Raw genomic sequence first — 27,704 nt, 5'->3', positions numbered from 1 at the left:
AATTGATAAACAATTTTACTTTGAAACGTCTCAGCCCGGTGATATTTCTTTTTTCGCAAATACTCGATCCGTTCGAAACGCATCTCCCATAAAATCGGAAGCGAGAATTTTTACGACTTCCTGGGGTCGGCGTCTCGTTCCTCGTTTGTCCCGAGGCTCCCGAAATCTTATCTCTTTGAGGATTATGACAGACGTATATGGCAAACGAGTAGTTTCCCGGTCCCTCGCGACTCCTTCTCAAGATCTGCGGGATGGGGTCACGAATTTGCCCGCGGCGAACGCAACTGCGTCTCGTTGGTGATACGAAAACGGGGGAACCTTGCGGGGAATATTCCGTACCGCAGTCGGGATCTATTATTGATAAGACCGCCGGCAGCGAGGCGAATCTATCGCGTCGAAATCGCTGCGATTTAGCCGAATAAATCGGCACGGAGCCGCGAAAATGAATCCCGCAAAACGATGGCTAATGATCTGTGAACGAAAATCGCTCTTCTCTTGAGGGTGAGAAAAACAAGGATTACATAGTGTATATGTATATATATATACCGACTATTTTTTTTTTGAGCTCTCGTGTGACAAAATGTTAGTTTTTGATGTTTTAAGAGCCCACTCCAAAGGACAGCTCAAAAAAAAAAAAATTTTAAGAAGTCACTCCAAATTTTTTAAAATGTCAAAAATCGTCAAAGAATTAAATTTAAAAAATTATATTTTCAGTATTTTGATTGATTTTTAATTCATGTCGTGATGTATTGTTATCGATTCTTTCTTACTAAATTGAAGAAAAAAAATTTATAAAATTTTAATATAAATATTAAAAGGTCGCTCGAAAAGGTCTAAAGAAATGCACGAACAAATTGAAAAAAAATTATGAGCGACCTTTCAAAATTCAAATTTTGAACTGAAACTTTCGGAAACTTATTTTTTTTTTGTCTATAAAATTACACCGTAACGTAAAAAAAAATTTAAAAAAAAAAATCTATTGTTGACGATTTCTGACGTTTTAAAAAATGTGGAGCGACCTCTTAAACATTTTTTTTCGAACTGTCCTTTGGAGTGGGCTCTTAAAACATCAAAAACTAACATTTTGTCACACGAGACTCGAAAAAAAAAAAAAATGGTCGGTTTTTTTGCGCCACCCTAATATATATACATATATATATATACCCTACATATTATATGTATAAGTATTATTACAGTAGTGAGACACAAAATGAACAAACCTAATGCAACTTATGTACTTAAACAACTTTTTTCGCTTTTACCTGTTTCAGGAACAACGCAAATGTCGTTCCAATAGCCACGGTTTCAATCCAGAAGAAAGAGCCGCAGGAAACGATCGCCAGAATCGCGAAACGCTATCTGGACGACAACATGCAGCAGGCATGGATAAACCCTCGGCTAATTTCGATGGTGAGTCAGAGCCGACTAATTTGTAACTCTTTTCTTCTTATTCTTAATTTTTTTCGTGCGACTTGTTGCAACTTTTAATCAGCAGTTATGAATCGATTAACCTTTTGAGTCATAGTGATCTAAGTATTCTTACCACCTATTTTATATCCGTTTTAAGTATGTTTATTGTTAGAGAATTTTCAACTTGTTTCTTCGCGATTTTTTGTTAACCCTCTACATATATGTATACATGGTTCACATGAATTGTAAAGTTTTGGGGTCGGTGATTACGAATCTGAAATCGAATTTTCAAAATTCAAGATTGCGGATCCAATCCGGCGGAGAAAATTTCAAATTCGATCAAATGCGGAGAAAAAACTCTGTCCAGGAGTTTTTGGGGTCGCTGATTACGAAATTTTGAAAATTCAGTACGGCAAATCCAATCAGCGATCCAAAAAACCCTTGCATGGAGTTTTTTGAAATTTTGCTTCCGTAATATTAGATCCTCCATCTTTAATTTTTGAAATCTGTTTTCAGATTCGTAACTAGTGAATCGAAAAACCATAAAATACTATCTTGTTATATCTTGTTATGCAAATGTACGGCAGCATTGCTTCTCCGGACACACTTAAGGAAATAGAAATATCATTATTTCGACGTGAAACGGTGCGCCAGGATAATCTGGAGTAGCGGATCCCAGCGACCGCGAGTCCTTGCATCACTTGGAATTGAAGGCTAATCGTAAGCCAACTGCATCAAGAGTAACAACTCCAGTCTTTTCTCTTTAAAATTTCGAAACGCGGTGTATCTATGTATGCATAGAACAAAATTCCATTCCCGAACAAGCTCATCCGTTAAGGTACCCGTCGCTTCAGCTGCACCGGGATTGACGTAGCGACGCGTAGCGCCGCCATCTCATTGAAAAATTCTCACAATACGTGCAGGATCGCGGTGGAGAATTCCGAAAGAACTTCGTGACGGTGCGGTCAATTCACTTCTGGGATTTTCCCCCATCATTCGCTTCATCTTCGCATTTTCTTTCTTTCTATCCCGTCCGAGAAGTTCAGCTCTGAGCAAGGGGTGAAACGTCGGTTAAAATCCAGTAAATTATTGTTAATTAGACGTCTGCGTGGCCCCGTTTCGATCCTTGGTTTGGGGGAACTATTTGGCGATGACGTCTCACGTCTGCAGCACCGTGAAGATTTCAGCCCCGCAGCATCTGGCGTAGCTCGGCTGACGTGACACTGACGTCGAGAGAGAAGAGAAGAGAATTGTAGCTCTCGAGAGCTTCCCGACTATTATCTTCCCGATTATCATTATAATAACGGGTTAAATTAGCCTGAGATTTCGCAGCCGTCTACGGTATTCGTAATACCCATGAAGCATTTGCCAGACGCGGTTCTTCGTTTATTTCTCTTCAGTCGTTCCGTAATTCCTTCTTCGACTTGAGAAAAGCCTCGGAGAATTGTGAAACGGGAGATCTTCCGCAGGAATAACAAAAACGTTCGTCTATGCAAATGGCTTCAGCCAGACAATCAATCGCTGCAAAAGGGTCAGGATCCTCAGGTTTTTCCGGCCGAGTAGCTTCCGATACATGCATACATGCATACATCCTGCGTTGAAAAATGATAAATCAAGGTTGGAAAGAAAATTCAAAGGAATTCCTTTAGAATTTGTTTTTTCCTGTTTCACTCGAAAGAATCGACGATTTGCGGAGAGGAAAACTGCGGAAACTCAAGGATCCTGGGATACGAACGGAGGAAATTCGGCGCGACTCGGTGATATGATAAACACCCTGAATGACAGGGACCTCCTTCCCGACCCTCACACTCACTCAAGTTAATCACGTCAGACAGCCCTCTGATTAAACCGCACCCCTCGCCTCCACCCCCGCCTTCTTCACCCCCGTGGCATTCTCCATACCCACTTCTCATCCATCCCTTATTATTAGAAGCAAATATTCCGGCTGCAGGGTGTCGAGGAGTCAAGAGTGTACTTTGCTAATTGTCGGAAATTTTTCACCCTCAACTTTTGTTTAGTATAGATATTCGATTATATTATATAAAACAGGGAAGACACGACGAAGTGAGACCAAACTTACATTTTACGTTTTGATTTTTGTTGACTCTCAGTAATCATGCTTCAATTCGACTTAAACCATGCAGTTTTGCACCATATTGCGAAACACCCATAATTATCCTGGCATTATACCGGCTCATAGATGTTACAATAGTTGCGTACAGCGGAGTAATGGAAGCTGGACGTTGGATGGATGGACGAAGAGCGGAACGTTAATGCAGGGATTTATGCCTTGGGCATAGCCCGTTGAATGGATCTAGTTTCGCCTATTATCACAGGGTATCGATTAGACCGAACTAGCACTGGCTGCCTGTGCCTGGACCCTCTAATTCCATTGAATCAAGCCAGTTTCGTGTCGTCTCGTAAGGTAGAGGCTGCACCGGCGTGTGCGATGTTCAAGAATCGTACAGGAGGAGCGTAAAGCGCATCCAGAGTTTTCTTTTTGGATGGGGAACGAAGGGGGGGGGGGGGGGTATAAGAAAGGAATGATAAATCAGGTGGAAGTGACGTACCTAAGGTCACGTGGCAAGCAAAACAGCCAACTATGGCAATTATACATCCATCACGATGTGCATGTATAGGTATATAGTTATATACCGATGGGTACGCGAGAATAACGAGTTCACGCACCGTTAGCGCACCTCGCTCGTATAACGCAGGTATAACGCATTGCGTAACGCGTAGGTAACCTGTCTCTGGTGATTACTGCCTCAGCTGCTGCTCCTGCCATGCTCCTGCTTAGACTAACAGCTCTCCTCCTTGGATGTAATGAAATAACGAAGCCGTGTCTGGCTGTCCTTATGGAAGCATGGAGCAAAGATTACTTGACTTCTCGTTGCGCAGCGTTTGTCTGCTCGTAATGACCCGCGATCCCATTTTGGAATAATGGAATTCAATGCCTGATCATTATACGCGTGAAATATTCTACCTGAAACACCGGCTATCAGCTGCACCTGCACGTATCGATGGAATTTTTGATTTTTTCAACGTTGAGATTCGTGGTTTTGAATTTCATGAATCGTTCAACTGAGGAATAAAGATTCGCTTTTGCAGTCGCTGAGCGATGAGAAAAGTTTTATTTACGTGTGAAATTATGCCTGTAAAAATTTGAGCTTCTAATATTATCATCAAGATGTTGCGTATCGCTCTTTTCTATTTTTCCTACAAGTAATATGGAAAAACTGGTTTTTGCTTTTTTTAATTTTTATAACCAGCTATTGATGCGTCGTATAGAAAATTCATAGACATGATTTTATAGAGAATTGACAGGCTTTTTAGATACGTCCTATAATATTTTCTGATAAATTCACTCGATCAAAAGTCATCCAATTAGATAAATGTAACTTTGATCTTGAATAACTTTTGACCGAGTGAATTTATAAAAAAATAATAAAAGACCTTTTTTGTAGAACTTTCAATTTTCTGCAAAAATTTGTTGGTGAATTTTCTGTAAAGTACATCGTTAGCTAGTTATAATAATCAGAAGCAGCAAAATCCATTTTTCCCGTGTTATTCTGATGGAAAATAGAAAAGAGCGATTTGTGACTTCTTAATGTTAATATTAAAAGCTCAAATTTCAACAGGCGTAATTTTATACCCTAATGGAACTTATGAACTTGTTTGGAAGAGAGAGAAAAATTTTTTTTTCCTCACAACACCTTAGTAAGAATACCCATATATAGAGGTCGGTTTTAAACCTGTTTCAAGATTCATCTCCCATGTTTTTGAATTTCCTGCCACGTTGACTTTCGGTCGGTAAGTTACCGATGTTCAATACGTTTTTCCGCTTTGTTTGACGAGCAATAGTCAGCTTCAGGTTCTAATGAGTTCCAACCAGTTTTAGGCACGTCGTTTTTCTAGGTTTTCCATAGAGTGGATGACCATTGGTGCAGTTTTTATGCCACAGAAATAGATTGAGAAGGGCGAGGCGGTTGGGCGTGATCGGAAGTAAAGGAAACGGGACTAATGCAGCGGCGCTTAATCCAAATTCCGTAAGATGTTTGCAGAGTGTCGCTCACCTTCGTCGAGCAATTTGTATGAATTTAGAATTCCTTTAGCAGTTAGAATGGCATCGCCGACTCTTCGCGATTCACCAGCTGAGCCAAGCCCGAAGCATAATTCATTTTTTCCTCCCTTTAAAAGGACTCTGCGTCTTGCATATTGATTATCGCGATTCAAGCAGTCTTGAGTGCTTTTTAACGAGTACAAAGTGCGGGGTATCCATAGCCATAGCGTTTTCAGTTAACGTATAATCTGTACTGTCGGCTATAGTTTTTAATGGGAGGTTCATAGTTTAGTGATTCTCTTTACCGCTAGCGCGTTCATTTTTCATCGCTTAGTGATTAATGTAAACAAGAGAGAAAGAACAGTGGAAGCCCCTGTTCTATGGTCAGACTAAAAAGTAAAGAGAAGATATAATAAGTTTTTCTCGTTGGATTTAAGCGATCTCCCTTAAACCCGCTACGAAAAAAAAAGAAAAAGAAACGGGAAGAGAAAAAAAGAGTGGAGAGAAGATGAAGTACAAGTAAAAAGTAACTCGATCCTGTTTTCGACGAGTTTAGTGCGGGAACGAAATTCGGCTCATCGTAAGATAAGAGATATCACCCAGTGAGACAAAGGGATATACCTACATAGTGAAGAGATGAGGGGGGGGGGGGGGGGGAGGCAGAAGAAGGAGGGTGAAGGAAATAAGATAAAAGGATCATGAACGGGCGGAGGGTGGATTAAAATATGCGCATGTATTTTTCTTTCCACGGACGAGTGAATTTATGAATGCTTTATTTAACTTGGGATTTAGATTTACATAATATTAAAAAGTTCCGCAAAGTACTACGTGTCGCCTGGTTGGTATATGGGAACGATAATTAAAAAAGAGGCTTTTGTCTGTCACGTGGCAGTTTTGCAATGGGATTCCCGAGACGGAATGCTGTCTGGTTTTAAAATTTAAACGGGAAAAAGTATGGGAGAAAATAAAAACAAGACGTTGTATTATATATTTTAATCAAATATAGTAGGTATATATATATATATATATATATATACATATGTATGCTCGTATAATAATAAGAGAAAAATTCAATTAAACTCGCGAGGTTATATTATATATTATACGAAAGATGAAAGGCGCGCGGGGGGGTAAATGAGATGAAAAAAAGACACACGTTGTTCTATCCGTGCGTCAAACATCCACCAGCCTTCTGCTCTTTGAAACCAACGAGTATACCTGAAAGAGAGGTAAAGAGGGAGAGAGATAGTCGTCATCCTTATACTCACTGACTCCTCCACCTGCAGCGACGTTAATCATGTCGCCGCAGGATCGTGAGAGAAAGATGATAAAGAAGCAAAAAAAAAAAAAAAAAAAGGTAAAAAAGGAAGAAAAAATACAAGGACAAGAGAAATTAAACGAAATACGCGAGAGCCAGGGAGTCAAAAACAGTAAGAATTAAATGAAGCAGACTGAAGAGTCGGGGGTCGATGGCTGATATCGAGCCCCGAGAAAACGGACAGAGAGAGAGAGAGAGGGCAAAATATGATAAAATAAAAACAAAGGAACGCCGGGGACAATGAGGGAGAGCATGAAGATAATAACCGAGAATCAGAAATCCAGCGGATTTAACAATAGGATATTAGAATAGCTATTATCCACAGCAGACTTAATTATTTTAAGCCACTTTTGTGCTCCGCTAATGAATCGGACAAAAGTCCTCTGTTATTAATTGTTTTTTTACGGAATGTTATAGGACCGGGAAGATCTCATTGCTTTGAAAAATATTCACCGACGACGCGGACAAAAAGTTGGAAAATACGGAAAAAGCCCGATTTTTTCTTTTTAAACCGCGATATATTTTCCACCGGGAAATCAGATCCTCGCCGAAAACGATAAGAAATTCTACTTCTTCTTGTTCTTGTCATTCTTCGTGTAACGCCGCACGTTTCTTTCAAACTTACTGCGTCGCCTCACGGCGATCAGTTTACTTCTTGGCGCTTTCTTATCGCCTGAGGTTTGTTTGTCTTCAAGAATTTTAAGAGGTTGTTTGGCCAGAAATCAATATTTTTTTAGGAACTCAATAACAAAGTAGTCGTAGGTTTAGTAATTTTTAAATAGTTTTACAATTCGTTAGCTACAAATTACTTTTTTATATACTTGAATACAAAAATTTCTTGTACCTACTGTAATAATTTTATGATTCATTCAAAGCCGCTCTCAAAATGGTTAGAAATTTTGTAAAATCATACGATTACACTCTACGACAGCTAGTTTTGTATATAAAAAAAAAAAAAAACCGTTTCATTTATTTTGTTTTTTCAAAATTAAAAAAGGAAAAAATTGGGTCTGATTTCGAGCAATGCACTTTACTTCTCATTTGTCAAGGCGGCAGATCAAGCGCCGTGTTTTTCCCTGTACATTCAAACTTGACAGAGTAGGTACCATGGGAACCCATAACTTAACCGTTGCAGGCCTACAGGGCGTTTTAAAATACCGCGTGCCAAACGTGATTAATGCGATATAAATACAGAGGGTGTGTAATTCGGTTCAAGTGTCGCGGACGCGGACTCGATCAGTCAGTTTTTGGCTGAGGGGTCGAAGGGTGGCGTTTGAAAGGATCACCGAAGGAGCGCCGCAGGCCAAAGGGCGACCCTGGCATAGCCGAAGAGTGACTCCCATGGTAAGAAGTTTGCGCGGGGCGTTCGAAATCGATTTAAATACGCACTCGCACCCTTAAAACGCCCGCCTCGAAGCACGTACGCTATATATATTCGCGTATTGTTCAACCTCGCGTGGAGCGTAAAATAATAACAGCGTTTCTACAGGGTGGTGGATGATATACACGCGCCCACGCAAATCCGCGTGATCCTTCTTCTATGCATCGGCGCAAGGTCTTAGGGTTATGATCTCGCCTGGTATCGTTCGGTTTAATATTTATGCCGGCGAAGATCGTCGCGTCAGCCTCCTCTTCGTGCTTCGAGAAAAACCACCACGTATGTTCGGAAAAGCGATCATCGGATATTCCCAGTCGACCGTCTGGAGCAGAAGATCATACAGCCAAGGTCCAAGGTCAAGGGAATTTCCAAGCTAAGGGGTGGGGGTCGAAACTTTAAAGGGTCAATATTGCGATCGGCTGATGTAACGAAATTTCAAACATGTGGAAATAAAATTAAAAAAGATGAGTTGGTCGAAATCTTGATTTTCAAAAGTGTCGCTGATTAGGATGATTTCTAAAAAATTCATCTTTCAATATTGGCCCTTCTAAGTCCTTCCAACCCCCACCCAGCTTGAGGACAAATGGCGCAAAGTGTTACTGACGTGAATCGAAAACTAGGAGACGGGAAAAAACTGATAAACTAATCTCTCTGATAATCTAATGCAATCAAATCAAAACAACAGATTTTTCAAAGAAGATTTTTCTCTTTTCTCAGCTTGTTAAAACACCACGATGGCTATGTAGATGAATCGCTAAAATTTTGCACCAAGGTAAAAAATTGACTTCACTCTTCTTGTGCCGCTTTGTTTACTTCGCCTGAACAATAAATTGTTTTTTGTGTATCGGAGAGCCCGGAGCTTTTTGCATTTGCTTCATGATTCAGAGGATGGAGTCACGGGGGATTCTCGACGTCAGGTTGAGTTGGCTTTAGGTCGTTTGGTCGTGTGGCAACTGCATAGGCGAGCAGGCAGGGATCCGAATCGGTCGGGTGGGATTTTCGCACGGTGGGCGCCCTGAAAAGATTCGGATCATTTGGCAAAGTGCTACTTTGTGTCACATAAAAAAACGTCCCGCGTCTTTCAATCTTCTCGCAGGTTATACAGTCAGCAGTTTCGATTTACGTTTACCTAACCGTCTTGCTGCCCCCTCGCCAATATCACAGCCCCGAATTTCGTGGCCGTAACTCCCGTAACTTCCGGTTCCCTTGGCGAGTTTAAAACCGCCTTTTGAGCAATTGACAGTGGTAGGAAATTGAAGAATTATTATTATTCTTCTTTTTTTTTGCGAAAATACAAATCCTCAAGATCACTCGTAAAATAATTACAATATTAAGGTGTCATGAGGAATTTTTTTATTAATATTTAATAGAATTAAGGTATAAAATATGGTTTTTTACTCAATGCTCCAGAGTAAAACGATTGTAAAACCCACAAGAGTTCCTCGACGATCGATATCTGATTTAATTGAAAACATTTAACCAACTAAATTCGATATCGCGAGTCGGTAAATTGTGTGACAAATGCAGTCGACGTCTGTGACGATTAGTTTTCTTCACTTTCTTTGTATTCTTGAGGCGGTACGTGTAGCAAACGGTTAACGGAATCGAGAAAGTTGAGTGATTTATTCCGGTGGTAGAGAGCAGAAATAAGTACATATATAAAACGGGAACAGGGAATGTAATCGTTTTAGGAAATGCAAAGTGCGTTTCTTGGGCGATAACTTATCCCGTCGCGTCGCGTCGTCGAACGACGCAGAGTTCGTTCGCCAAGGGAAAGATTGCCGGGGATCCTGCGGGAGGAAGGAAGGATACGGCTGCGGGACGACGAAGTAGGAGGAGGAGGAGGGTGGTGGTGAAACGGGGAGAGCGAAAAGCCAACGACTTAATTTATGGACTTATTTTTCTTGCCAAGTAATCGCGCATTAATCTGCAAATTAATTACTCCACCCACCAGAGGACTTAATTATTTTTTAATTTGATTAATCGAACGCAACTGTTTCGCTACGCGAATACTTTTCAAAGCTTTGCACAAAGTCTAAATATAAATGGATTTGTTTCTCGTTCCTTTTTTTCCCCCACTTTTAACCGGTTTATTCACCCTTTTCCACACTTCTTGTTCTCTTTTTTGAAACGGAATAAATAACTGAGAATGAACAATTATTTCTTGATTTTCATTTCGCTCATATGATAGGCTTTGCATAATCTTTCGAGATTAAAAGCGGCAATTTACAGTTGATTGATTAATCATTTCTACGATCACGGTGTGTCTGATAAGTATTGTTTAATTAACTTTTGCTGGATGCAAAATCTTCCATACGTATAACATAAGAGACCGAATGATCCTGGCGGCTTAACATGTTTCAAAAGTAATCGAAAAAATGGAATAAAAGATAATGAAAATGTTAAAAGGTCCGGGGTGAGTGTGGAGTGTGGTTGAAAACGCATCCCCATAAAGCCCCATTAAACCCCTGACAAGTCAAACCCTCTTAAAAACAAGCTGTAAATTAATCCATGGGGTCGCGTTGCTCTGTCGGCTGCCATCGGGGCGTCGTTAAAATACCAGTAGAGGATTTTCGAGTTGAGGATTTCACGGCGGAGTCCATGGGTGTCATAAAGACTGATTGATCTCCGGGTTTTATGGTACATATATGCAGGTATGCACCCGGCACTATGGAACCCCGGAGGCTCGAAAACCCCATTGAATATCAACATTATTAATGGTAATGGAGAAGTTATTGTTTTCCTTTTGCCATTAGTTCTTATTTTTCGGCTGTAAAACTGCTGCAACATATGTCATAAAGTTTTTTTTTAAGTTTGGCTTTTAAACGCATCTAATAATTTAAAGAATTGAATTTAATACGTCAATTAAAAATATTCAAAATTCTGGACTGAAAAAAGGAATCCTTGCAGCTTGTGAATATAATAATTGGATAACTATTCGTTATACGATTGTTTTGTGATTGAATTAAGGAGAATGAGTATCGATTTTTGATCACCCAACTTTCTTAAGCAGAAAACAACATCGAAGTATGAATTGCCTCGCAGAATAAATCGAGGTAAAAGTTTTGTGACAACGGAATAGACGGTAGATCGTCTTCGTGTTTTCGTTCTGATGTGTATCTTTGTTATTTGTATATTTTATCGAAAAGACTCAAAGTTGGAAGTCGTTTAGCCTCTGAAGACTTAAATCGGATTATATCTCAATCGTCTGGAAACTGAGGTAGAAACGAGTGCAGAAGGCAGGAGGGCGGCCATCTTAATCACTTGAAAGACGTCTTATCTAAACGCGATATCGTAACAGCAGCAAAAAATCTTTATATACTCATATAACCTATATATACGAACTCTTGCGGAGTTTTTTTCTCGTTGGAGGTCCTCCAGGTTGCAAAATCTCTTTGACTCTCTTCCTTTCTCTCTCCTTCCGGAACCTTCGCGACCTGAAAGTGTTCCTGGGCTTATCTCGATGACGTTTACGGCAAAACGAGTTCTAACTTCTCCCAGCATTTTCCCCCCTTTCCGATCGTCGTCGAGGTTGCACTCTCATCAGCCAGTGCTATGCACTTGAAAGCTCATCGGTCTGCAAATGTATGACTCATACAGTCGAAGTCCGGAGTCAATACGCGTGCAGCTTTTTCCCCATTCCACAATCATTTACCCACATTGCTTTCCAGCAACGTTCAGCTCTGACGAGATATAAAGTGGCCGTAAATTTTCCCCGCGAAACCTGCAGCGAGTATTTAAGGTTACTGCCCACTACTTAGTTCACTTCTTTCCCTTCTCGTTTCTCCAGCAATATTCGGGAATCTGAACTCCCGGGGCAATGTTCCGTGAAAATACGAGAAAACACTCTCTTTGTTCGTACATTCTCTAGGTGGAACTTCCCGATCGACGGGGTGGATTTCCTTCTGCCAACATCTATCAAGGAACCTTATAGTGGGCTCATGAATCTCCATTTGAACAGTGATGCAAGAATTATTTTGAAAGTCAATTGAATTGGTTCAAATTAAAGATAATTAACGGCCTTGATATTGATTTGCAGTTCCTAAACTCCAGGAGTTTGATTGGAAGATTTATAGGACATAGTTTTAGATACAGAAATTATTGTATAATCGATAAAGTTGGACAACTAAATATTCCTATGATCGATAAACTCAGAACGGGAGTATACCTAGAGAAAAAGGTTTGTGTCTTGGCTAAATGTTGGTAAATGTCGGTATGGGAATCTGTATCAAGAACCGACGTTGTACGCTTATTTATTGGTACAAAAATACTTCACATGACACTTTTCGTCATTGTCAAGTCGTATCCGTCCAAGATTGCAATCAATCAATGTGTATATATAAATGACGTCAACGTGGTGAAGATATATCGAAGCATCTTTCCCTCGGTGAATCGTAACCGCAAAATCGTAATACAGCTTTGAACGCAGTGACGGGGAAAAAAAAGTTTGCCGAGTATTTTCCGGAAGAAGGATCGTATTTCTTCTGCCATGCTTGGTGATAATTTACTCTTTGTCCAGCACGCGGGGTTTCTGATCCCCCTGCAGTATTGCACCACGCGGGGAATAAACATCTTCTTCACTCGTCCCGTTTTTCGCGGTTGGCGAACTAGACTATATCACACGTGGAGGGGCGGGGAGGGGAGGAAATTCTTGACGGTGGTCTGGTGTACACTATAGTCAACGACGAATGCACTTTCATCCGCTTCAATAGAGCTGAGTGCTTGGCTCGAGGAAACGCGACACCGAGAGAAAATATTTTCGAGGAGTCGGTAAATATGATGCGTGTAAATTATCACCCCGCGAAAAATGGATTTTGAATAATAAAGGCATTCGGGAAAACCCGGAAGACTATCTACTCTCGATTGCGCTTCTTTACCGCGAGCTCATTTCTCTCCTCTTTCTTATAACTTGGAACTAAACAGCAAAATGGCGAGGGTTGATACTTCGGCAGGAGTTTTCACCCCATCCAGATAAATCATACTTCCGTCCGGTTGGTTAACTGGCACCCCGTCATCGCAACCCCCCGCCATTCTGTTTATGTGCCATTTACCGGGAAAGCCAAACAATAGCCAATCGCCGTTCGCCGTTGTTCGCCATTAGCCGTCGACGGTCCCTTAAACCTCGTCGATTCCGAATCGAGGGTGAAACTCCAGTATCTCTGCAATTATTTCTCAATGGAAGTGATTTGACATTTTTGCGAGGCTTATAAATATCCAAAGCTCACGTGCCAAAGAAAGCGTTTCGTTTTAGATAATTTTACGCTGTGTCGAACCACGCGGTGACAAAAATTTTACCTCATTCGTCTGCCTCAAAAGTGATTTAATTCACACGGGTTACCTTCGCACAATTGAAATTTCAACGGAATTTTTATCAACAATGTACGCGGTGCCAGATATTCTCGATATTTAATTTCAATACGCCGATGAAAAGAGGGGGGGGGGGGGGGGGGGGCGAGCATATCGAATCGGAAGAATAAAAAAGAAGAAAATTGAGTTGAAAAAAAAACGAAAAAAAAAACACGAAATCCATTTAACCGATATTATAACACATGGTGATGGAAGTAATTTTCGAATATCGGCTTAGCCATTCCAACAGGGCTGCAGACGACGTTGCGAACGATAGGTGAAATTGAATACTCGTTAAGAAAATATTTTCCATATAGCTGATCCCGAGACGACGCGTGTCCCTCGCGCTGTGACGGGATTTGGGGTGCGAATTCGATCAGGAGGGTTGATTAAGAACCTCGCGGCCCGTCGAGGTCTGAAAATCAGGTTTTTTACTTTCCTTGGTAAAAAATGTAGAATTTCAACCCGCTCTAAAGCCGCACAATTGTGAAAAATTTTTTAACCCCTGTTACGCAAGAAACGGAAAACGTCGCTTCTGTACTCGAGAGAAGTAAGTGTCAAGCCTTTTCCGTTTCTCGTGAGCTCACGCGTTCTTAAATTTTTTTACTTTTCATTTCGTTTTTTTCTCTTTCTTCATATTTTATTTTCTCTTTTATTATTTTCCTAATTTTTTTTCGTTCTTTTTACAACTCTTATTTCTTCTTCCACTTCATGTTATTATTTTCTTTTTCTTAATACTTACGCGCGCGCTCGCTATAACCGAGATGTAAAAAATATAATATGAATATACCATCATTGCACGTAAGAAAAGAAAGGAGTGAATAAAAATAGAAGTGCAAAAGGCTCGTCTGATTCTCTCGCGGATCCTGGGGAGACTCCCTGGATTTTTCTTTCATTCTCGCAAGCCAACGCTGCGGTGACACTCGAGGCTCCTTCCTACCAACCCTGACTTCCACGTGGCTGAAAATATTACACCCTATTATGTTTGACCTAACACGCGTACTCGCGGCCATAATACCCGACTCCCTCTCACCCCTCGCACCCTCGACGCTCGGCGTCCCGGCGCCCGTTCACGGCAACCCCCGGCGACGCGAACGTAACGAGCCACGGAAAGAAGCCAACGTTATAATGACGTCTCTAACTCGCGGCGAGTATGTAAGACGAGAGTAAACGATATATGCAATACTTCCGGAATTCAATTCAATATCCATGGTCACCATGCTGCTATAATTTAGCATCATTAACGAATTTCGAACGGACCTTAAACCGACTTTTTTACTGTTATATAGGGTGAAATTTTCTGAGCCAATCGATTCCTTAACTTTTTCGTGATCAGCCAAACAGTGATTTTATTCAAATAAATCAACTGGATCAGCGTATTTTATACAGCTGGATTATACCTAAAACTTTTCTTACTGAGTGTAATTAAAACTGTAATTTTCTTTTTTTACAGTTTCTGTTTGCAATTTCTGTTTTTTTTTCGGTTTAATTTTGCTTATGCGCATTTGAAACACCGATAAAATTATTCATTCATGATGGAATGCTCATTGTACTAGCGCAGTAGCTGATGGGTGATTCTGAAAGAGGGGATTCGCAGTTTTGCAATATTAACATCGTATGCCGATAAACGATAAACCGCAAAATGCAACCTGCGGGCTGTTCAAACCGCAGAATTATGAAAATTAAACCAGAGTTTTCTGCAGTCGAGATAATGCACCTCCAATAATCAATTACAATCTTCTGCACCTAGACTGGGTTCATGTAAACTGAAAGGTCCTATATCGGAGGGAGAACCGACTATGTTCATTAATTTCTCTAATCGATGCGGTCTATGATCGTAAATTACAATCCCTTTGGCGGTACGTTCGCTTTTGACGCAGTAATCTGCAGTTCGAATAGTGAATGCACACCGATATGCATAAACAATTCTCGCCAGATTCGCGAGTGTACTGTTAAATGAATTTACATCAGCAAATCGGAATGCAAAATTAATCTTTTATGCATTTAAGGAGTTTAATTTGCACGATTTGACAAGAAATTTTAGTTAAATAATTACTTCATACAGCTGTTCGCATCGCGTAGCGCGATTTTTACTCGTTATTATTCTCTGCAATAATTCGCGAAACGCGCACTCAAGCTGCCACGGTAATTACACGACGTATATTGGTAATCTGATAAGCGTAACTGCGAAGCGCCCACGAAGGTTGCCGGTAATTTTTCACATCACATCGCGAGCCTTTGTCACGTGAAACTGTCGTCAATGCCGTTAGGCCGTGTTACGATTGGCCAGGTAATGTGGTGTAAATTTAAATGGTCGTGCGACACGCACCGCGCGTGTGTTGTGTGGCATTTACGAATGATCGTCAGCCACACACAATTTATTATAAGCAAATACAAGGAGAGGCAGCGAGTATCCGTTACGTTTATTAATTTCAAAACTGCACGCGGAAAACCAGGCAGGCAAAAATTTGTTCCGCACTCTTGCGTGAAAATCATACGTGTGTATAATTATCCGCGTATTTCGCGAATTGCGAAACGATAAACGTGTAATTTGTGCCGAAGCAGGGAAGCCGGAAGGTGGATCAAGAGAATAATGCGAATTTTAAACCGTATGAAAATGGACAAAAAAAAATAAAAAAAACTAAATTCGGACTCGATAAGGCTGGAAAGTCCGGCGAAATTCGACCCTGCTTTTCCTCTCCGGGCCGAGTTAATGCCAGCTAATGGCCCGAGACACAAACGGGACTGCGACCCTCTTCCAGGCCGCGCTGATTTCATTTCAGGACTCATCTTCCGCACGGGGTCCGTGAAAATTTTCAATCAGTCGTCAGCCTCTCCCCAGGGAATGCACTCACAGAAACCGTTTTACCAACCATTACCACTGTTTCACGCGCGAACTTTTGCGTTGAGCAGAATTTGGCAAAAATTGCTAGATACTACGTTTCAAAGTCGTATTAATAGGAGAGTGGAAACCGGAAGTCGAGAAGCGGTTTGCGCGATTATAAACGGTCGAAAAAAATTGGTATTTAATGTGGAAACAGTGAACAACGAGATATCGAACCGATTCACGATCACGCGACGAATCTGCAGAATTCTGAAAGCTTTCAATGCTTAGCTGGAAGACATATTCCGTAACATTTCTTCCCCTGCACCGTATAATGCCTGCAGGGGGAACGACGCTGAGTTCCTGACGAGTACCTACTACGAGGGCGTCGATCGATGAGGACATATTTTCATTTAACTTTGGTTAACTTGACGCGTCGAGCTTAGCGACGCAGGAGCTTCGAGAGTTCCCCGACTGTAGGAACCAATAACGGGGTGCTTAACGCAATTCCGGGTGCAGGAGGGGGGATAACTGACCCTCGCAAGACGGAGGCGAAAGCCCTCCACCCCCGGAATAATAAACGGATCTTTAGCATTGATTAAAGCGGCGGTCGCTCGCTTAGATTCAATTTATCTGGTCATCTGGATCTCTGCTTGTGCAGTGTCTACACATCGCCATGTTGTGTTTATCCTCGCGTTTGGTTACACAGCGTAGCCGCCGCTCGTATATCTTCCATTCCCTGACCCTTCTTCATTCATTCCTCCTTTCGGTGTCGAAGTAATTGAGCAAAGTAGTCTTTGACTGTTTTTCTACGCTCTTATACCGCACGGATAATCACCGGTTACTTTTCTTTTTTTTTTTTGCTTAAGCAATACAATCAATGCTCAGCCATTTGTTAGCCGATTGTAGTCTGCACGAGGGGCCTCATTCGTGGGAAGAGATGCTGACGGATCTATTAGATGCGTTGGTGCTCAGAATTTTATTGCAGTTTTTGACGCCTGCGGGGTGCAGGTACTAATTGGAATTTCAACTGATGGCTTTAATTCGGTATTTTTACAGTCAAATATCGTCGTCAATGAACAATTTTTATTTCAAGACCAAGTTTCATTATTATTTTGTTCCAAATTCTCAATGCGATTGGTTCGAATGACAGACTGAATTTTTTTCAACCAAATGTTAGAAAAAATTCGGCAACATTCAGTGAGTCTGTTTTGATAAGGATGCACAAAAACTGGTCGAAAATTACTGAGAATATTAAAATGGAGCAAAAAACGACTAAACAAGACGGTAAATATCCAGAATGAAAAAAAAATTGTTAAAGAGGGACAGTAAATCCAACCCAGCCAACGATTACAATCGAATATCGATGAAAAGCGAAGCGCTGCGCACGTGTAGAGCCATAAATCGATGTGTCTGAGAAACTTTTGGCCCCTTTCGGTTTTGCGGATCTATAGCAATATATATTAGGGTTAGAAAAGAAATTCGACTTTTTCTGGGCAGAGAAAAGTCACGGAAGAAAACAATCAACGTGTCAAAATGTCGAGGGATCCAGAGAAAGCCACGTTGCGGACTGGTTCGCGAACAAAAAACTGAACCCAGAGTTTTTCTCCGTGTCTCGAGGTTGCGGGAAAATTCAAGAGGTTCAATTCTGAAAATATATATATTGTAAATACAGAAGGTTACCTGCAGCGAGCCGTGGTCTCATATGACGAAAAAATACAGCCGTATTTTCTCACGCAGCATCAACTGTCTGCTTCATTTTCTGAGTAAATTCAACCCTGGGTACTTATTCAGTAGGTATTGGAATAAAAATAATCGTCAATTTTTTTTTCGCGATTCTTAAGGGGTCTACCCAACTGACGAGCAAAAAAAAAGTGGTTTTTCAAAAAATTTTTTAATAAGTTTCAACTGTAAATATTGATATAGGCTTTGTTAGGTTTAACAAAAACACTCTCGAATTACATTAAAAGAGAAAAAGAATTTTTTTGATTCGAATTACTTTGTATTTACGAAAATCGTAGTTGAAAATTAGTCGGAAAAAAAGGTGAGTCTGCAATGTTGATGATTTCTCGGAGACGGTTAATCTGAAATCAGAAAATCGAACGGTGCGTTTTGTGAAATTTTTTTTAACAAAAATTGGCAAAAAAAATAACGGTCTTTGTCAAGTTTTCCGAAAAATGGCCGCCATTTTTTTAATTTTTCAGATATCAAAAATTGTATGATTCATTTCAAGGCCATTAACATGCTGAATTTAAAATGGTTCGATTTTTTGGTTTCGGATGAACCATCTCAAAGAAATTATCAATACCGCAGACCTACCTTTTTTCAACTACGATTTTCGTGTACAAAAAGTGATTATTATCGAAAAAAAAAAAATTTTCACGTAATTCGAGAGTGTATTTATTTAACCCAACAAAGTCTATATCAATATTTACAGTTAAAACTTATTGAAAAAATTCTCAAAAGAACTCTTTTTTTGCTTATCAGTTGGGTAGACCCCTTAAAGGTTCACCTGTGATTAAAAAATTTATATTCCCACTTTCGACAGTACAATTTCGAAAGAAATTTTTAAACGGGTATCAAAATTTCTGCTTCTCAACAACAGCGAAATGAAATGATCCAGGCCAATTTCAAAATCGGTCATCGATTTGCTTGAGTGCATCTTCGATGTGAAAAACCGTTACTCAAGTTCGATTGGTTCGGTCTCGGTTCTGCAGAGGGAGAAAACTTTTCAAGGGAAAAGCGAAAGTCGGTGTTGTAAACGCGAGGAGGGCGTGACGGAAGTTTTTGAGTAGTTTTGAATAAAGTTCTGCCTTTTTGTCCGTGAGGCTGCGGGAGCAGGCGGCGAGTCAAGCGATGCAGCAGCATCGCCGAGGGCAGGACAGACAACTTGATGGATTTTAACCCTAGACCGTATTCGATTACCGTCCCCCGATAATCTATTATAGTTCTTGCTCGACGCTTGTCCTCCTCCCGTCGGTGACTCGTACGTTTTCAGGAATTTATCAAATCGAATCGCCCGACCCTCTCGTTCCTCCGTCGGCGGATACAGGAGACCGGATTCCTGATTTCTCTCGGTGACTTCATCCCTCAGTCCTGAGAACAAATGTTACACCTGCGGGTGAAAATAGGGAAAAACAATTGCCGAAGTGCACTTCAATCGGCGCACGTGTTACACACGTTGGACCGACTCCAGTGCGGCAAAGTGGCATCAAACCGGGAGGAACAAACGATACTTCTTCTCGTCGATTGTGGGAATTGCGACGAGAAGAGAGAGAGAGAGAGAGAGAGAGAGAGAGAGAGAAAGAGAGAAATAAAGAGAGAGGGGTGCAGCTGGGATGGGTTGGTGGTCTCGGCTGGTGGGAAACCCCTTTAATCTTCTCGGATCAAACAAATAGCGAAAAGCACCGCGAAGTGCGTTGAGCCGACAGTCGTCGGAACGTTCGAGGACATGATTGCTTCGCGCCATCGACGCCCGCTCGTTTGCTGACGAACTCTTGCACCTACATACAAATATCTGCATGCCCACTAGTTTGTAATCTCGAGTGCGGCAACAACGATGAGGAAGGAACAAACCTCTAATGGTATTTCAAAGCCGACGAATAAACGACGAGGAAATTACACCGTAATTAAAAAATCACTTCGACACTCTTCGCAACACCCTGCAACGGATACTGAGTCTGCTTATGCGGTTTTACTCTCAAGAATCGGAAAGTCCCGCTGAGTAACTGCGCATATCAAAAGACTACTTCGAGTCTGGATAAAAACCCTCGACTCAACCCTGGCTGGTCGTTTACCAATGTAACAAGTGAACTACTAATTGCACAATTTTTAAATCCGAGTCCAAGTATCGTCTGGCAATCACAGATGATTTCGAGAATATCCTGCTTCCTCATCCTGCTCCATACAGTCGTCATTGACGTTTGCTTTTGAAGCCGTTTTCACCGCTTCCAACGTGTCATTTTGACCCACACCCCGAGCCCAGGGACCATAACACCATCGGATTAGCGCCCGTGGTCGGCACGATTCTATCTTGCTCAGAGGGATCCAACTCTTAGACCAAGCAAACATACCTCTACACGTGTAGACAGAGGGTGGGCCACTGGCCTATCCGTCATTTCGACGCTGCGTCTCGCATGCGTGCGGGTGACTGGAGTAGGTACCCATGTGTTCCTCGCGTCGACGTAATCGAGCACCAGGTGTCCACGTGACATCGCCTAACGAAGGACCATCGCCCCAGTGGAAAAGCCGTGGGGAAGCTGCTGGAGCATCCAAGGTTTGGAGAGAAGTGAGAAAGAGAGATAAAGTGTAGCACAAGAGAGAGAGAGAGAGTGGAGAGACGCGGAATTAAGGTCGACTCACGCGAAATCCCTGCGTAACGATCAGCGTACCCTGTTCTCTGAACTTCTCCCTTCAACCCCCTTAGAATTGTTGTTTGGCTTGTTTAGATCGTTTCGTTCGTTAGCTCGTTGGATGAGTAGAAGCTGGATTTACTCGCGATGGATTGCGGGTGCCAGTGCTCGTTACGCGCCATCTTTACTCCTGTAAAGCGTCCTCTTTCTCTGAGCTTGATGAAGTTTCTTTCTCTTCTGACCAGAACCTTTTACATCAAGTTTTCTTCCACGAGGGTGAAGAAGGAAGCGATCATCCATTCCGGAGTGGAAATGGGAGAAGACAAGAGTTCGTGCTGAGGAAAAAAGAAATCAGTTTCGAGTGTGAAATATCCTTCACGTTGCCGTTTGTGACATGCCGATGCGATCAGGAAATATTGAATTTGCCACTTCCGCAACTGCTCTGCTCAGGAAATTACAACTTTACGAAATGCCAATCGATACCAGGATGCCGAAACCCCCTCTTTCGACACCCTTCACGCTTTCTTCTCCCACAGCTGCCATCACTGTAAAAACCACTGCATGCAACCACGGTAACCACAAATCGGCAAGTGCATGAGCCGGTTTCGTGGTCTTCGGCTGACGATCAACGACAATTATCATCCACCATCAATTCATTTTCACTGAAAATTGAAGCCATTTTCGTATAGTTCTTCATCGGCATAATTCGAGGCAACTACTTTGTTAGGATTCGAATAGAAGAATAATCGATTTAACCTATTCGATGTAAGAGCAGCTCTGCGTGATCTTGTACTTAAAGTACTAAGTATCTGCAACTTAAGTTTGATGTATTGTAGATTCTCGCCCAGCAGTTCCAGAGCATATTATCGTCTGGACCATGCCTCTCAGTTCCGCTGTTTTCCTTCAATCCTCTTTCTCGGTCTCTCCGTTCTTTATGGTTCCGCTTGAAAGAGGGAGAAAAACGGCAGTAGGGAAAAAAAAATTAAGGGCAAAAGAAAACAAAACGATATGAAGAGGAAAAAAAGAAGGAATCTGCCCCACCTACCGTTGCAGAATTATCTGGACACCCAGCGTCCTGCGGGCTTGTTGAAACCCACAAAGCAAACACGTGCCAGTAACAGGAGTACTACCGGCTCTTCCCAAGGGAAGGTAAAAATCCCCAAAGGAAAACAGTCGGGTTTGAAAGCCTTGGCGGTGGTCCGTTTTCCTATCCTAGTACCACTGGTTTTATTCACTCGAGTTCAGCGCTAACGTGCAATTGATTTCAGACTAACGACTGCGTCAGGAATCGAGGATTTTTATTGCTTCGGAATCGTAGTCTTGGCTAAAATTTAATTCTAGTTCAACGTATCCTTCATCCGTTCAAACGATCTGTTCATAATCGTTTTGGCTACAATTACGAATATGAATTTGTCTCCAACCCACTGGAACCGTTTCTTCCGCAGACGCCGTGGATCCCCACGTGATCGTAAAGTCCGAAATATGGCCTGAAATCAATCGAGCAAATGGGTTTGAGGGTCTAAACCTACGTTATACCGTTAGGTTTGTCGACACTTGTTACTGTATCGAATAACCAGCAACCATTTGCTTCTCTCTCAACCAAACTAAGCAAAATTCAATTTCCTCCTCCTTTTCATCAACGACAATCGCGTCTTCGAACCAGACGAGGATCCGTTGTTCAGAGACTATCGGTTATTCCGTTGAACTTTAGTGCATGCACTCGCATGTCACGTATTCTCGGATTTAACACCGGGTTAAGCGTATTCAGTCTTCCGCAAGATCCCCTTGACAGCCAATAGTGCATAGCTAATAAGGAGTACATAAAACGGCGAGGCGTGCACCATGGATTGAGAATATGTGTATCCGTAATCCTCGTGTAACTGACCATAAAACTTGGCATGAGCTAATATTATGCCGAGCAAACTTTTCAACGAGTCAAACAGCTTGAGAGACGCTGAGTAAACGGAACCATGCGTACTCAACTCCTTCGTCAGTTAGTCAATGGTACACACACCTCAGGTCAGGTCAACCATGTCACGGTCAATTTGCACTAGCATGAAAGGTTTCCTCCATTTTTATATGCCCGTTTCTCCGAATCGATTGATCAAAATCCTTCGTTCCTTTCCATTTTGCTTTTTCGGTTCTTTTCTCTCACATCGCCGGAAGTAATTCCTGAATCCGTGGATTAATAATTTCCTTATACAATGTCGCGTTACGAGACTCTCGGTATTAAAGCCATTGTCTCGTCGCTTTTGTTTCGGGGTAAACGAAGCGGTTCTCTTATCCTCTTGTTTCGTTGTTTGTCAACTTGCATCAAGTATTATCTCTTTCCCTTTTTTTCGTCCCCCGCTGCCCCGAAATTCTTTTCTTCTCGTCACAGTTTTTTTTTTTTTTTTTTTTACGTTTTCTTTTCCTTTCCTCTCCCTGACGCGTATTTCCGTTTTGTTTCGAGTCCTGTTTTCCCGCTCGTCATCGACTATACACGTTTCCTTCCGCCTCCTCGGCTATGTTTTGGCTTGAAATAATAACACGAGGAAAAAAATTAGGCCAACGACAGAAAAATGGAAGTCGCATCTCGCAGCCTGAGTTGAAGGCATATCTTCACGGTGTTTGATATTAATATTAGCGTAGAGGAAAAAGAAACGGAATGACTCATCAGACTCGTTCATATTTTTTAACATTCGTATCCAACTACGATTATCCGTTACGGGGAAATATAAGGTACAAGTCCTTTTCAATGGAACAGTGAAAGATATTTCCTAGTGCCAATTGAGATGAAAAGATTACGATGAAGTGAGTTTTCATCCGTCTCATTAGTCCGTGTAACTGTGATATTAGAATATTCTTACAAAACGGCAAAGCTTTGAGAATATCGATTATATGCAGGTAATACGATAGCGAATCGGTGCTTCGTGTCTGTTTTTCTTTCATTCGCAAAAAGCCTTTACGAAAGCTCACCGTTGCGGATATTATATGTGTATACGAAATTGGGAAAAAGAAAAAAATACAACGGTCAATGGAACGAGGGAGAAAAACACTAGAAAATAAATAATTGAAAATATGAAATTTAGGAACTGAAAGCTCGTTCTGTCGTTGAAATTGTTTTTTACACTGTTTTGTTTGATGTGAGGTCACTCGATGGATTGGTCACTGAATGGCCACAGGCAGAGCGGAGAGACTGTCCCTTTCAAACATCCAACAATTCTGATAAAATTAATCCTCCATTTGCAAGAGCCTTTCGTTGTTTATTCTGGACGAAATTTTAATTCGACAGTTACATAACGCACGTCCCTTTCTTTTTATCCTGCGGATGGAAAGTCGATGAAACCGTGCAAGTCAGGGTAAAATAGAATTTTAAAAATGAAACCAGGATCGGCGGGAGGAGAGAATTTAATTTTTTGGGATGAAATCTGCATACGAGTCGCAAAAGAAGGAAATTGCCTGCTAAACTTTCGTTGGAATGGACAGAAAAATGTTATATTTCTTATCAGAGCACATCGTCTTCGTAATTCACGGATGTATCACAGATTTCGAAATAGCTCGGGGCTTTGCTCTCGATCCTCAAGAAGGAGAAAAGGAGAAAGGAGACGGAAGGGCTGCGGTCCATTCAGCTTCCTCCCCAACAGAGAATACGAGTTGTTTATTCTCCTGCGACGTTTCTTTTATCCGTCCGAAGATCCGCGGGTGGTTCCAGGGACGTGAGCGGCGGGTACGTACGATTGCCAGCGAAGCTTTCCAATTCGTAAACTGATTAAATATTCAATTAGTTAATAAATTGCACTGCCGAGCTCGAACAGTGGCCGGGAGTTGTGCTCTGCCTGCGTAGCACTTCCACGGTGTACGGAATATTGCAGAATTTTCTAGTAGCTTTTGCCTGATTGTTTGTTGCGCCTGTGCAGACTTCCGGTACCTGAACTGTATTTGTTTGAATTGAATTGGCAGCAATTGTACAGCGAACGTTGGGTGATAGTGAATTCTTGAATTTTATTTATCACGATGCGTTGCAAATTTGTATTTTTCATTTCATTTGGACAAAAGAATACGATTTTTCCTGTCTTTGTTTTTTTTGAATCTTAATCAGAATCTCAGAGTATTGATAATACTCTTCTGCTCTCTTCGTACGAGATTCCTAATCGACATTTGGTGGGTTGTGAAAATTCCACGAACCGACCAAAAGCTCATCAAAGTCTAGCCGTGCAGCAACGGGAGAAAAATAACGACCAGTCACTCGTGACTCTAGGGGTGAACTTCACCTCACGTTGCGCAGAATCATTCCCTGATCTATTAATTGCGTGATTTTCCACCCCAGCGTAGAAGAAGGATAAGCATGGGATTCGAAAGTCCTGGGGCGAGGATTAGGAACCGGTACACGCCGAGGTGTCAATATGGATTATCGGCTTCACCGTCTGACTGGAATTTATTCTCAGTTCTAGAATCTAACGAGATATTCATCGTCTATAAGATTAAAATTACGAAAAACTTTCCTTGAAAATCATGAGTCAAAAAAACTTGGACCAAAAATTGAATTACGAATCGGATGAGCATAGGGTTGAAAGAACACGTGTAGTTATGTACCAATTTTTTGTTAAACAACTTGAGGATCCGAATACACAGCAGTGAGTTCCTGAAGGCAGACCCATCATTCAGAATTCACCAGTTTCCTGAACTCGTTACAAATCGTTGTCGGTTAATTTAACTATAAGAAAGAAAAACAGATAAAAACAAACACAGTTGTAGTGAGATGGTCTTCAGTCAGGGGTTGATGGGACGCAGGTTGTGGGGGGGAACGTTTGAAATACACACACACACACACACAGACACAGACACACATCTTTTGGTCGGTGTTTTGATTACAGTCCCCTTTTTGCGGGCGTCATTCTTCGCGCCTTTCCACTTCCTGGGGACGCGATGACGCGTGCATGTCGTGTTTTATTATTCAGAGTGATCGGCAGGCGACCAGCTATCTCCTTCTTCGTCTTCGTCATCTCCAGCTTCCTCTTTCCGTGGCCTGAAAACCCGGCAAACTGAACCGTAAGAGATTGCCGGGTGTCTCTCTCTTCCCTCTTTTCCCTCTCTTTCTCCTTCTCTCGCTTGGTTCTTTCGGCTCGTCACCAAAGAGACCCGCGGCTCTGTAATACCCGTTGTATTAAAAGCATGTTTCATTACGTGCCTCCAAGCCACCCGCGACGATGCAAGCTTCTTCCTGTCGGCACTTATAGTCGCAGATCGAATCGATCTTCAGCTTCGATTGTTAGCTTTGTGCCCGGATGTTCTCGCCGATGCTCTTGCAAGTGACTCATTGTCAGTCAACGCTCGGTGACCCGAAGATGAGCGGATCCGTCGCTTTCAGGGTGGATTTCAGGTTTAGGAAAATGAGAACCGAGGGAATGCCGGAGGCGTGAGTCTCAGGGAAAGTGTTTCGGACGATTTCTGGGAAGGGTAATCGATCAGTGACCCGGGTATCGGGTCTTGGCCACGAACCATCCCGTCCCATCCTCTTATTCTTTTTCTTATTTAAAAAGTGACAGAGCATATAGAGAGGAGCGGTCAAGGGATGCCAGGAGGAAGATGATACCGCCTGGAATTTCCTCGGAGAAATTACGTCACTGCTCCTTTTACACGGTGCGGTAACCTCGTCCGTTGAAACAGAGCCAAGCTAAGAGACTCTGTCGAGGCATGTGAAAAGCGGGAAAACCAAGCGAGATCTATTCCGCTTGAACTCTCCACATTTGTTTACGCAGTCTGAATTTATCGGACTGAGTCTGCATGGTTGTGACGTAAGAACATTGTACTCGCTTCGTAGGTGAATTCACTGTTCGGTTATGAATTATTCATGCAATACAGTCCGAAACGCCCGTCCACTTTGGCCACTCGATTACCGCGATACTCCAACGGACTGAAAACAAGCTTTTTGGTGATATTGATCATCCTCCGATGACCCCTGCTTCCGAGGGACGTTAAGAAGACGTTACAGCATCCATGGACCACGACGTTCAAACTACAGCCGGGTCAGCGTATCTCATTCTAATGTTCTCCTGCAGCCAGCTCTCGTCTCACGGAATTTAACGACCCAGGTTACACCTTGATGATGATAAAAAAATAAAAAAAAGTATAAGAATATCTCATGCACACAGTTTCGAACACAGCATATTACTCGCGGGCAGAACCAGAGAGTCGTTCGTAATATACGCGCTGTACACTTGTATAATAATTTGTAAACGAGGCTCCGGACATTCTGAGTAATGCTCGAGAGCACTTCAAGCCTCAGTCTCAACTTTCGTGGTGAAAATTATGTGCGCGTAAATCGTGAAGATCTCCGTTTTCAGGCACAATTTCCTTCTTTTTTTTTTTTTTTGCTTTTCTTTGTTTCTACACAGAGCTACAAGAACCTCTTTCGACATAGACTCATTAAAAACGCTCCACGGGCATCCGGCTTTTATTACCCGTACCGTGAACCTAATCCTTTTCAATAATTTGGGTGGACTGGATTAGAAACGTGCGGAAAAATGTCGAAATAGTGGGTTCTACGTGCTTTTTTTTATCGATGCCTGCCAATTGAAAGTGAAAGAAGTGCCGTTGCATATTGGAGAGAAAGGACTTCTCGAATCTCGTCTAACCGCACGTTTTGCGGGTGTAACTCGAGGTGACAGAGACGTACGACGACAACCGCAATGTAGGCATAAGCAATCGCATTTCCCACGCGTTCATCTCGGCGATACTTGTTGAAAGGTGCGCCCATCCTTTGCGGGAACCGTCTTACGTTTCACATATGTTAAACCGTAGTAAAGAGAAAATTCTTTAGGTTGGTGGCTGTAACCGTAAACTCATTTCTGAACTAAATAAAATAAAACGGAAAATAATTGTGGAAGCCGATTTTTACCAGAATGCATCATAACTACTTCCGCAAAGCTTTTTCTTGTATTGATTCTAGTATCTCTTCTCCAAGATTTGTCACAGTGGAAAACTTGTTCAGTTTGGAATAATGTTTTATCAATTCGCAAGCTAATACCTAT

The 27,704-nt window shown here is 41.8% G+C and overlaps 1 protein-coding gene across 1 annotated transcript in view; it reads left to right on the top strand.

Moving 5' to 3' along the window:
• LOC124407147 overlaps positions 1–27,704 on the top strand; it is a 291,004-nt gene that overhangs the window by 73,897 nt on the left and 189,403 nt on the right. Inside the window, exon 4 of the mRNA XM_046883000.1 lies at positions 1,272–1,410. Coding sequence (XP_046738956.1) covers positions 1,272–1,410 — 139 coding nt within the window. The remainder of the gene's footprint in view (positions 1–1,271; positions 1,411–27,704) is intronic.

This window comes from Diprion similis, chromosome 6 (genome assembly GCF_021155765.1).
Source record: "Diprion similis isolate iyDipSimi1 chromosome 6, iyDipSimi1.1, whole genome shotgun sequence".
Lineage (NCBI taxonomy): Eukaryota > Metazoa > Arthropoda > Insecta > Hymenoptera > Diprionidae > Diprion > Diprion similis.
The sequence above is the reverse complement of the archived record's forward strand: the minus strand, read 5'-3'. Positions and strand labels throughout refer to the sequence as shown.